The sequence below is a fragment of the Girardinichthys multiradiatus genome, chromosome 18, assembly GCF_021462225.1.
Source record: "Girardinichthys multiradiatus isolate DD_20200921_A chromosome 18, DD_fGirMul_XY1, whole genome shotgun sequence".
NCBI lineage: Eukaryota > Metazoa > Chordata > Actinopteri > Cyprinodontiformes > Goodeidae > Girardinichthys > Girardinichthys multiradiatus.
Window position 1 is genome coordinate 45254370 of NC_061810.1, and position 12379 is coordinate 45266748.

The 12379-nt window shown below is 38.9% G+C and overlaps 1 protein-coding gene across 4 annotated transcripts in view; it reads right to left on the reverse strand.

Annotated features, from left to right (window-relative positions):
* The window catches only part of myo7aa (myosin VIIAa), a 74944-nt gene that overhangs the window by 16606 nt on the left and 45959 nt on the right, over positions 1-12379 (reverse strand). For all 4 annotated transcript variants that reach the window (XM_047391366.1, XM_047391365.1, XM_047391364.1 and 1 more), the window contains 12 exons: positions 11384-11590; positions 10801-10977; positions 9062-9151; positions 8860-8987; positions 3176-3302; positions 2861-2980; positions 2601-2774; positions 1307-1534; positions 959-1126; positions 731-848; positions 507-633; positions 231-400 (listed from right to left, as the gene is read on the reverse strand). In XM_047391366.1, coding sequence (XP_047247322.1) covers positions 231-400; positions 507-633; positions 731-848; positions 959-1126; positions 1307-1534; positions 2601-2774; positions 2861-2980; positions 3176-3302; positions 8860-8987; positions 9062-9151; positions 10801-10977; positions 11384-11590 — 1834 coding nt within the window. The remainder of the gene's footprint in view (positions 1-230; positions 401-506; positions 634-730; positions 849-958; positions 1127-1306; positions 1535-2600; positions 2775-2860; positions 2981-3175; positions 3303-8859; positions 8988-9061; positions 9152-10800; positions 10978-11383; positions 11591-12379) is intronic.

Genomic DNA, 12379 nt, shown 5'->3' on the forward strand with positions numbered 1-12379 from the left:
TATTTCTAAACTCTTAAGAGACAAAAATGATATGCAGTAATAACACAGTATTTCAAGGCAGATTGTAATAGGGTACACTATGACTGTGGGATGTTCTGATGGTATTGAAAATGGATCCTGTCCAGTCCTAAAAGGAAAAAAATGTATTGCACCTAGTAGTACTTAGCAACTATTTCCTGTTAAGTATTACACGCATAAATGTTGATATAAATACAGCAGCTTGCACTTACCCATGTTGGAGTTGTCCTGCAGGGCAACCACGAACTTTGACCTCTGCCTCAAACCTTCCAGAAAGGTCACCACTAAGTCACGAATGTCCTCTGCGTTGTTGGAGGTGAAGTTGAACTCTTCTCCCTTGATAGTTGCCAAAGTGAAACTCTGTCCCTGTAGTTTTCCTCCCCTTTAAAGAGAACCAACTGATATGATGAATCACAAAAAAATAGAACCGGTTGTAGATGTGAATGCTCAGATATTGTTGGGTTGGGTCGAGGAGGAAGAGAAATAACCTGCTGCTGGAAACTGCTGTGATTTCTGGGAAGGAGAGCTCTAAGAGGACCTGCTCCTGCTCATCAACAAAATAAATCCCGGTCCAGTTAACAGCAACGATCAGGTCATTTTTAGGCAGACTGGGACCTGAGAGGCAACAACGGTAGAAACAGGAGTCATTTACAAGTTTGCATTTAAAGTATAAGATGTGTTTTAATGTGTAAAAGATGTAGACGGCTCTGACCTGACAACCTGAAGGCTTCATAGAAACGGGAGAACAGCAAAGGCCACTTGTGGCGAGCGAAGTCCACCACTTCCTCCTTCACCTTCTGAGGGTCAAACCTCTTCTGGGCGTAAATACCCTGAATCAACACAGAAAACAGACCATTTAAACTTTAGTCTGAATGAGACCTTTAATCACTATCCAGTATCATGAACCCTTGTAAATGCTTTTTCTTTGCTACTTCAGCACCTTCTTGTGTGCAGCCATGATGAAATGAGCCCATTTTTCCACCGTCTTGGAAGTGCTGATCTCTCTGTCTGGGATGTAGGATGGGATGAGACTCAGCAGGCGTTCCAGAAGGATCTCTGAACCGTAATCAACATAATACTGCTGTGAGGCCAGCTCTGCCAGATCATCCTGGAAATACAAGGAGATAGAGAGACAGTGTGTTTAGGGTGAGTTTATAGGATACAAAACTTTGATTTGTCCTCATCAATTCTCCTTTTCTTTCCTTTTTCAGTGCTATAATATGAGTCCATTATTTGGGAAGAAAGCATCGACTTTCTGAAGCAACAACTTTAAAATAAAGCGAGTCACCCTGTCACAGCGGTATTCTCCAAACTTGACGCCTCTGACAATCTGCTGGTAGATGAGGCTTGTTGCAACCTGGTCCTCAGCAGGATTGTGCCAAGGTGTGAAGACCTCCTTCCTGAAGAACAGCCTCCAGGGGGCGTTCCTCTCCTGAGCACCCTGCTCCTTTGCGTACTGCTCACACTGTGACACGGCGTCCATCACGTGATCATTCCCACTGCCTAAAGAGGAGACCTGCAGACGGGGTAAAGGGGAGTCAAGGCAACAACATCACGAGAAAACTCAACCGAATTTTGAGAATAAAAAATTAACGGGTCTCTTTTCCTTTAAAAAAAAAAGAAACAGAATACAAATATAGAACCAGATGAAATCCACTTTTTATTTTGGCACCGTTTTCTTTACCTAAATATATATATATTTTTTTTAAACAAATGCTGCTACATCCTAAAATATGTAATCAAGATAAATTACACACGGGTCCAAAACAGCTAAATGGATTTAATAGGGCCTAAAAAAACTCAAACAAGTCTCTCTGTTTTTTCTAAAAAACTTCCCCTGAAGTAAACCACTTAACTATGGAGGACCAGGAGAGTCACTGAAAAAGAAATACAACCATTTTAAATTTGACATTTAAATGATACAATTAGAAATCCAATTTGAAAAGAGTTTTGTAATTGCACATTTTAAATTGAATTACTAAAGAGGGATTATAAATTGTTGCCAAAGTGTGGTTGTCTAACCAATGAGAGAGCCGGTTACATCCGAGGAGCTTCTGTGATTGGTTTAATTTGGTTCTCAGTGTGCTCAGGGACCAGAAGGGTCACCGAAATGCTAAATGGTGATGCTAAAGTAAAACGGAAATGCAACTGCAAAAAAGGATTTGAAAATGTAAGGTGAAAAAGGAATTAACTTTTTAAATGGTTGATAAGGAAAGGTATTTATTGTCATATTTATGAATTTTGTTTTTCAACAATTTAGAAATAGGATTGTAAAATACATATTCCAATTGCAGTATTTAATAATGGATTAATAAATACAATTTACAATTCCTCTTTAATAATTAAATCTAAAATGTGCAATTACAAAACGCTTTTCAAATTGGATTTCTAATTGTATAATTTAAATGTTAAATTCGAAATGGTTGTATTTCTGTTTCAGTGACTCTCCTGGTCCTCCATACTTAAAACATCATGGATTTTTCTTGACTAAAGGATCCGTTTGCTAAAGTGAAAAGAATATATAACATTTGGCAGTGAATTTAAGCTTTGGGGATCTGCAGATGATGATTCAGTTGTGTTACCTTGTCAAACAGCGCGATGTACAATGAAAACCCGAAGCGGTCTTTCAGATTGATCTTGTCAGACAGGGAGCTGCAGAGCTCCTTGGCCGTGGTCGCCGAGTCGGTCAGCAGCGTTTTAGTCGTGCCATCCATGAATGTCACGGGCAGCATGATAGGCTTCTTGGACTTGGTGGCCTGCATGTTGATTTCAGAACTTAAGTCAACTTGATTTCTATGGGGAAACGTAATCATGTGCTCGAACCGGATCAGCTCGTTTATACCTGCAGCTCCAGCCAAGATGGAGGCTGTGTTCGCGTCCCGTTAACAAATGTTCGCCTCAGCCTTTCTTCACAGTATGGAGCGTAACCCGGCGGCCCGCTTCTGATGAAGTTTCTCAAGTACTACAAAAAAAACAACAAAAAAAACAAACAAAACAGCACATGTCCAACAGAAAATCAAAAGAGAGTTATATTTACTAATAAACATATAATTCATAAAGCTATGCTTTTTAATAAACGTTTAAGAACAATTAAGGAAACAAACCAAACTAAACCAAAAATAGTGTTTCCTGAAGACGAGCGTGTTTTGATCCTGACCTTTACAAATTTGTCTGATGGGGCGAAGCAGCCAACACACAGCGAGATGAGGATCCAGCCGCGGGCATGAGAACTCTTGGATGGGTTCTGACTCAGCTGCTTACAGATCTGACAGTAGATCTCATCCCTAACACACACACACACACCAGGGATATATTTTCTTTTTATTGTTAATTTCATTAAGGCCTCTGTCACAGCTTTGTCCAGGTCCAGAAGTTTACATCCTTCTCACCTTATTACTGGAATAGTCAGGACTCAAAAAGGCTAAGAATTTGGCTCTATTTTTGTGTCATTCTGTTTTTTCCTAACCACCTTTATTGTATTAAGAGCAAAAATAACATATCTGTCTACTGTGGATGGGATTAAAAACTTCTGCAACAAGAAAAACACAGAAGTTATGATTAGTACCAGTAACGTCGTGTCCGATATCTCAGAGAATATTCTTGCAATCACAGAAAAGCGCCCGTCTCTAGAAAACCTTATTATACACTGTGGAGCCATGGATGACGTGGCTAAAAAATCAGAAAGATTGAAGAAGGATTTCACTCGTCTTCTGAATATTGTTGGAGGTCTCAATATCAAGGTGTTTCTCAGTGGACCCTTTGCACTGATTTTCTGTGGAGATGAGATTTTTTCCAGACTTCTGATGATTAATAAGTGGTTGAAAAAAACATGTGCCACCACACCTGTTAACTTCATCGACAACTTTAATATTTTTTGGGAAAAAAGACAACTCTTCAAGCAAGATGGTTTCTGTTGAAGAAGCCAGGAGCCAGACGTCTCACATCTAATCTCTTCTATTCAGTAAATAATCTGCCAGCAGCTTCGACCTTCAGCAGAGAACATGGAGTATCAACAACAATGATAACGCTGCCTCCAACAGCTCCAGCAGAAACAATCAGCCAGTTGGCTGAGAAAGAGAGGTCATCACAAAAGGTCAACCCGTCGAAATCCACAGGAGAAGTGGATCTCCCCGTTATACCCCCATCCCCCCAAACCCAGACCCAGACCGACACCCCCGGTAAACCCCCTCACCCCAGACCCCAACCCAGACCGCACAGAACTTTCCCATCTCCCCACTGAGCCCGCTTTTTGCTTTACTGGATTCTGATAACATGAAAGGAGCTCTTAAAATCGGGACCCAAATGGTTCTGACATCTTCTCCATTCAACACCCCCCGTGGCCGAGGCTCTGCTACTAAACCAACATCTTCCAAATGCTGCAGACCTCCACCACCTCCTAATCTATCTCTTCCTAATCAGGACCTTCAAATCACTTCTCTGTGATACAGTCTGGGCCCCAGTGGTAACTCTATCAGAAATGAACATGTCCAGGAAAAACTTGGGTCCCTAATAGGAGATAGTTGTAAAATCTCTGTGCTTCTACGTGACAGAAAGAACAAAGCCAAAAGGATAAGAGACAGAAATAAACAATCAAAAAAAGCCATAAACTGTCAGGTTCAACCAGACACAGAGTTAATATCAGCAACTAAGTCATATAAACTGGCTTTATTGAACATTAGATCTCTGTCAGGAAAATCATTTTTAATCAATGACTTCATTAGAGTGTAAAAAAGTATTTCTGGGCAAATTTGACTCATTTGAATATTGGGCTCTCCAGGTAAAGAACCCGGTCCGAACCATGTTCTTGAATATTTACAGGCCTCCTAAATCCAAAACAAACTTTATCAGTGATTTTAATGAGCTTTTATCTGTGATATGTGTTTATTATGACTGTTTAATTATTGTGGGAGACTTCAACATTCACATGGACAATCCTGAAGACAGAAGTCCAATAGATCTATGTGACACTCTTAGAAATGTTGGTTTGACTCAACATGTTAAACAGCAAACGCACAAACAGGGACATATTTTGGACTTGATCATCACTAAACATCTCTAAACATTTCCAAGGTGTCTGTAACTGATGTTGCTCTATCTGACCACTTCTGTTATTTTTGAAAGCATCATCTGCAATGACTCAGTTTGCCAAAGAGACATGATAAGAAAATGCATCTTTAAGGACGATGCTGCTGAAACCTTTAACCAGATTTACTCTTCTACCTCCACTTTGCCCTGTAACACTGTAGATGAGCTGGTAGATAACGTTCATTCTAAAATCTCAGACATCATTGATTCAATTACTCCAATTAAAGTGAAAGTCGTTTCTGGGAAGAAAATGTCTCCATGGAGAAGTGCTCCACCAGTCAGAAGTGAAAAAAAGGAGTGTCGAAAAGCTGAACGCAGGTGGAGAAAGACTGGACTCCAGGTTCACTATATTATCTATAAAGAGAGACCATACAGATATAATCTACAACTGAAAAATGCAAGGGAATCTTTCTTTTCTGAGATCATCAGCAAAAACATTAACAATGCTCATGCATTATTTGCCACGGTCGACTGGTTAACAAACCCTCCTGTAACTGTAGCATCTGAACTCCACTCTACCAGGGCCTGCAATGAATTTGTTAAATTCTTTACTGAAAAAACCCAAAAGATCAGAGCGGCAGTCAGCACATTCACATCAACTCCAGTACCAATGTTGTCTCCAACTAGAACTGATTTTGACAAAATTTCCCAATTTCACCAAATAAACTACAAAATATTAGAAGAAATCGTACAGCAACTAAGTTCTTCTTCCTGCTGTCTTGATCTTTTACTCACAGCTTTCCTTAAGAAAGTTTTGCCTGTAATAACATCTGATTTCACACAAATAATAAATACGTCCCTTTTGTCAGGTGTTTTCCCCCAGGCCCTAAAAACAGCAATTATCAAACCTCTATTGAAAAAGAGCAACTTGGACAAGCTGCTACTACAGAACTACAGGCCTATATCAAACCTCCCCTTCATCAGTAAGATTATTGAAAAAGCTGTTTTTCAACAGTTAAACAACTTCCTAACAATGACCAACCGCTTCGATGTCTTCCAGTCAGGCTTCCTGCTCACATCAATGACATCCGTATAAATGCAGACTGTGGAAGAACCACAGTGCTGGTATTATTGGACCTTAGTGCAGCATTCGACACTGTTGATCACTCCATTTTATTAGAGCGCCTGGAAAACTGGCCTTTCTGGTACAGCACTCAATTGGTTTAAATCCTACTTGAAGGATAGGGACTTTTTTGTGTCAGTAGGTAACTTTACATCAGAGAGCAAAAAAATCACATGTGGCGTTCCCCAAGGGTCCATCTTAGGACCCCTCCTATTCAATATCTACATGCTCCCCCTAACTCAGATTTTAATAAACAACAACGTAAGTTATCATAACTATGCAGACGACACACAGCTATACGTTACGATGTCACCAGGTGACCATGAACCCATTCAAGCGCTGGGTAAATGCTTAGAAGAAATCAATGCATGGATGGTCCAACATTTCCTTCAGCTGAATCAAAACAAAACTGAAATAATAATCTTTGGACCAAAGGAAGAGCGTTTAAAAGTTAGCACACAACTTCAGTTAATACAGCTAGAAACCAGCAGTCAGGCTGGAAACCTGGGTGTAGTGATGGACTCAGACCTGAATCTTCAGAGGTACATAAAGGTAGTAACAAGGTCAGCCTTTTATCTCCTAAAGAACATCTCCAGGATTAAAGGACTAATGTCTCAGCAGGACCTTGAAAAACTAATTCATGCGTTCATCTTTAGTAGAATTTATTACTGCAACAGTGTCTTCACAGGCCTGCCTAAAAAGTCGATCAGACAGCTGCAGTTGATCCAGAACGCTGCTGCCCGCGTCCTCACTAGAACTAAGAAAGTGGAGCACATCAGCCCGGTTCTAAAGTCCCTACACTGGCTCCCTGTAGCTCAGAGAATAGACTTTAAAATACTTCTGTTAGTCTATAAATCACTGAATGGCTTAGCACCAAAATACATTACAGACTTGTTGTCAGTGTATCAACCACCCAAACCTCTCAGGTCTTCTGGCTCAAATCTACTCTGCAGAACCAGAACCAGAACCAAACATGGAGAAACAGCTTTTAGTTCTTATGCTCCACTAATCTGGAATAAACTGCCAGAAAACTGTAAAAGCGCCGAAACCCTAAGTTGCTTTAAATCAAGATTAAAAACTTATTTGTTTATAGTGGCCTTTGACTGGGCCATCTAAACATTATTAGTTAAGTTTTCAGTCCAATTTTCCTTTCATTTTCTTATCCATGATTCTATTCTTTATTTTTTATTTTTGTATTACCTGTGTTTGATTTTATCATTTGATTTGTTTTTCTGTGTCTGTATCTGTGTTTATTTTCTTTGTGATTGTATTGTAATTGTATGTACAGCGCTTTGAGTGTCTCGTTGCTGAAAAGCGCTATATAAATAAACTTACCTTACTGTAAGCAGTGCTTGGAAAACAAGTATCACAAAATATCTTCAATTTACATGAAAAAAAAGTCTAATGTCTAACACTAATCCTATTTCTTTCTTAACTCACACATCTGGGTGTTGTCAGAACTACCTGGAACTCAAACCACTCAAGACTGTGGAAATGGTGGCGGACTTTCGGAGAACACCACCCCCATACATCCCTCTCACCATCCTCAGCAACACCGTGTCGGCTGTGGACCACTACAGGTTCTTAGGAACCACCATTTCTGAGGACCTGAGATGGTCTTCCCACATAGACACTGTTCGAAAGAAGGCCCAGCAGAGACTGTACTTCCTGAGGCAACTCAAGAAGTACAACCTTCCACAGGAGCTGCTGGTCATCTTCTACACTGCCATCATTCAGTCTGTCCTGTCTTCATCCATCTCAGTCTGGTTTGGTTAATCCACAAAACAAGACAGGTCCAGACTGCAACGAATAATCAGGTCTGCAGAGAGAATAATCAGGGCTGACCTTCCCTCCATCCAGGACTTATACAGGTCTAGGGTCAAGAAAAGAGCTGCTAAAATCTCTGCAGACCCCACACACCCTGCACATAAACTGTTCAGAGTTTTACCTTCAGGCCGCCGCTACAGAGCACTGTTTACTAAAACCAGCCGCCACAGAGACAGTTTCTTCCCCCAGGCTGTTTCTCTGTTGAACATTTAATAGAGTTTCAAACAATAGCATACAGATGTTGCAAATACACCTTTGTATATGTGTATATTTAAGGACATAAAGATATATGCATAAATATATCCTATAACGCACTAAAAAAACCATAAAAACCCAGAGATCAAAGTGTACCGGAGAGCTCAAAGAAGGACAACAATAATTAGTTGCTGGAAGAGAGCTGGTCTTCAGATGTAAAGTAATAAACATGGATTGACTGGACTGGACCGGAGTAGCAAGATTTATGCCCAAACACGGTGATATTAAAATATAAAAGACAATACTCCATTATTTTACTATTAAAAAGTTATAAAAATAGAGCATAAACAGTAGATTCTGCACTGTTCGTTATTTATTAGGTCAGTGGTATCTAATTAAAATGTATAAATAACCACATTACTTAAAGAAAAAAAGGTTAATTTTCGCATTTCAAAGAAAATTTGATAACGTGACAAACTCAGAACAGATTAACACATAAAAACAAGCAGCATCCGGATGCATCGAAGGAGATAAAAAAAAATCTGGTTAAATTGAAAAAAGCTGTTTGATAAACAAAGTCTACCTGAAACTTTAATATTCTTCACAGACAGAAATCCTTTCATTTTCCACTGAAACTCTCTCAGAGAGCTTTATCATGTCGCTCTGCTTACCTCAGTGTTGGTCTCAGGATCCCGTTCCCAATAATGAAGTGAAGTTTCTCCAGGTTGGAGGTCGGCCGATCTTCCAACATGCTGTTGCCATGGAGACCGTACTCACCGTCATTGAGGCGCTTGGTGACCTGCAATGCATCACAGTGTGATTTTCCTTTTTAATTCTCCAAAAAGAAGAAACAGCTCTGGTCCAACTTCTAACCTCCTCCGTGATCTTGGATTTCTTCTTCAAGGTGAGGGAAACCAGTTTGTGACGAACGCTGTTTTTCTTGTGGCTTTCAGAGGGAGATGTCTGAAGGCAAAAACAACACAAAACAACAACAAAAAAAGACTATAAACAATAAAGTGTTGAGAAATAAGCACTGCATTAAAAAGTACACCCTTAACAACCTGGCAATAAGAACAATTTCTTATTGAGAACAGCAGCCGGGCAAAAGGCAGGACTTCTTGAGAGAAGTAAAATGAAAAAGAAAACAGAAAAAACAAACAGCTAAATTAAAAACACATTTTACCTTCAATTGTGTCTTCTGAAGTTTACTCTATTGAGCTTGTGTCCTACAAATATCTTGGTTTAATAACTGATGAAAACCTAAGTTTTAATGCTCACAATAATAATCTTTTGATTAATTAGGCTTCTTTTTTTGGAAACAAGTCATGTTTTTCGTTTAATGCCAGAAAACGTTTGGCCTCTTTTGAATATGGTGACATTTTATGCATAAACCTCTCAAACACTTCTCTTACTTTATTAGATTCATTAGATTGAGTTTATCATGGAGCTATATGATTTATAACTGCATGCAGATTATCTTCCCATCATTGCACTTTGCATTGTTTAGTTAGTTGGTCATTGGTACATTTTTATCTATAAATCCATTCTTGGTTTGTTGCCTTCAAATTTGTCACCTAAACGAACCCAGGATGTCATCACTCTCTGTGTTCCCTCGGTCTGTACAGAGTTAGGAAAAACAGCCTGATCTTACTCTGAACCTTCAATCTGGAATCATCTTCAACAGGAACTGAAACTGTTGGATCAAAGGTCTCTCAGAGGTATTATTACTTGTTTTAAAAAAATCTTCTAGCTCTTGTTCTTAACTCTTTTCTTAGTTATTTAGTACCTTAAATTCAAAGATACTTTATTGATCCCCGAGGGGAAAACATTGTGATACTGTATTTTAGTAAGTTTTGTAGTGCTGTTCTGAATGAGTTTACATGGATGGAGGATCAGCATTAACCACTGAGCATAATCAGATCAGAATACTCCAATTGGCGCATTCATATGATGCCTTTTTATTCCGATCAGCCCTTTATTCTGAGTACTTACGTCCATGTAAACATGCTTTTTGTGTCTACCTGGAAAAAATAAAGATTTAATAATAAAATATTACTACTAAAAGTTCTACAAGCTGATATGACTAAGGCATATCAGAACCGCAACATAAACATTTTATCAGATTATCAGTGTAAGCAGTTTTAAAAACATAAGCAAGGTTTCAAAAAGGAATTATTGCAAAAGGTGTGCCTCATTTCTTTTTCAGATTTAAGCTAAAACTGTTGATGTTGCAGCATTTTTATACAGAGCTGCTGTAATGTGAGTAACAACAACTAAATGTATTTATATCATTAGTGTAAATTGTAGTTTAAAGCCAACAAATACCATTACAAGGAAAAGCATAAAAAATAAGGCCTTTTGATATTTACTATTTACTTGACACTAATTTTATTAGAAAATGACCCCTTGTAATTGTATTATACATTTTCTGAAACATTGTTCAATAGGAAACAAAATTATTATTTTAAATGTTCATTTCTTCCTACATCTGAAAACCATAAATTAGTTTCAGTTAAAACAGAAAGATTTTAAAATCAATTTCAGGTAAACTAATCCCATTTAAATGTTGACCTCCTCTGGACCCTCTTTCCTCCCCCATGTCACCTCCTCACCTCCCCTTCCCCCTGCAGCGCCTGCAGCTCCCTCTTGTGGGTTTTCTTTCCCAGCGTCTCGTAGATTTTGGTCATGACGGGGATCTTCTCACTTCCATCGCTGATCGCTGTGTGGTACTTGGGCTCCGGCAGGTCTCCCATGAACCTCAGCACTGTGATCCAGACGGCCAGAGCAGCCTGATCGGACATGGATAAAAATAAAGCTGGTTTTCTTCAGGTTCAAATGGGAAAATGTTTCTCAAAATAATGTCTTTCTTTGGAAAAACTGATACAAGTTTACCAACTGTGAACTTTTGGATCAGAATAAGCTGAGCTGATGGTAATTAACATTTATTTGGAGTTAGAATGTATTTAAAAGAAGTCCTGCCCAGAACTCAACAACATTAGATCACATAACAGGAAATCAAAAGGATTTTATATTATAAAATGTAAACATGAACCAAACTGACTAACCGGATTGCCGTGTGCAATCCGGTTAGTCAAGTATTTAATATTTTCTGATAAAAGTTGACACTGAAGGAAGCCCTAAATCTTCTGGCTTCTACAATCCTTTGTTAGGAGTCAGAAATCTAAAGCAACTCACCAGCTGATCTCCTTCGTCGTCGTGGAATAGCAGTGGCTGTTTGAGAGGTCTTCGAACGTAAGTGTGCGTGGTGGTGCCCTGGAAGTAGGTCGCTGCGTATTTGACAAACTTGTACTCCGATAAATCCTCCTCTTCATCATCTTCAGGGAGAGGAAGGGCCTCGTCCAGATCTTCTTCAACCAGCTCATGATGGGAGTGCTCCAAATCCTACAGAGGGAACGGGGCATCAATCTCTCACACGGATTAAAACCTGACTGAAAAATTCCTCGATTCATCTCTATATTTATTTTTGCATGCTGTCACCATTTAAAGTCAGGACCAGTGATTTTATATGCAGAAATAAATTTACTGAATGGATTTCCTGTTAGCATAAAAAAGTAGAGAAAAACCAATCTTGCTTACTGAAGTGTCCGTATACCAGGCATTTTCTTTAATCCAGGAAATGCTTTAAAATTAAAATTTGTCTCGTTCAAACGTTTACACACTGGTGTTAAAATGTCAACTTTTTGAGATGCAGGAAATTAGATCATGATACATCATTTAAAACCTTTTTCTACTAAATGTGACATTTATATAGTACAATCCAACTGAAAAACAAATACATGAAAAGCTGCAATAACACCTTCAAAAGTTTTAAGTTGTTAACTCGCTTTTTTTTTTTTTAAACAGCATTCTGTCTTCTTTGGTAGGAGTTTATCTTGACTTGGTACATAAAGCCCACTCTACCTTGCTCAAGTTCTTCAAGTCTGTTAGAATGGGGACTTTTTAATGTCTTCTCCAGGTGACTCCACAGATTTTCTGACAGATTAAGTTCTGGACTCAGGCTTGTTTATTTCAAAACGTTCATTCTCTTCTGATGAAGCCATTCTATGGCTGATTTAGACTCAGTGTGATGCTGAAAATTTCGATCTCTCCAAGCTTTGGTTTTCTAACAAACCCCTGAGGGTCAGAGCTGACTGGTATTTGGAAGTATTTTTGAAATGGGATAGAAGCAGA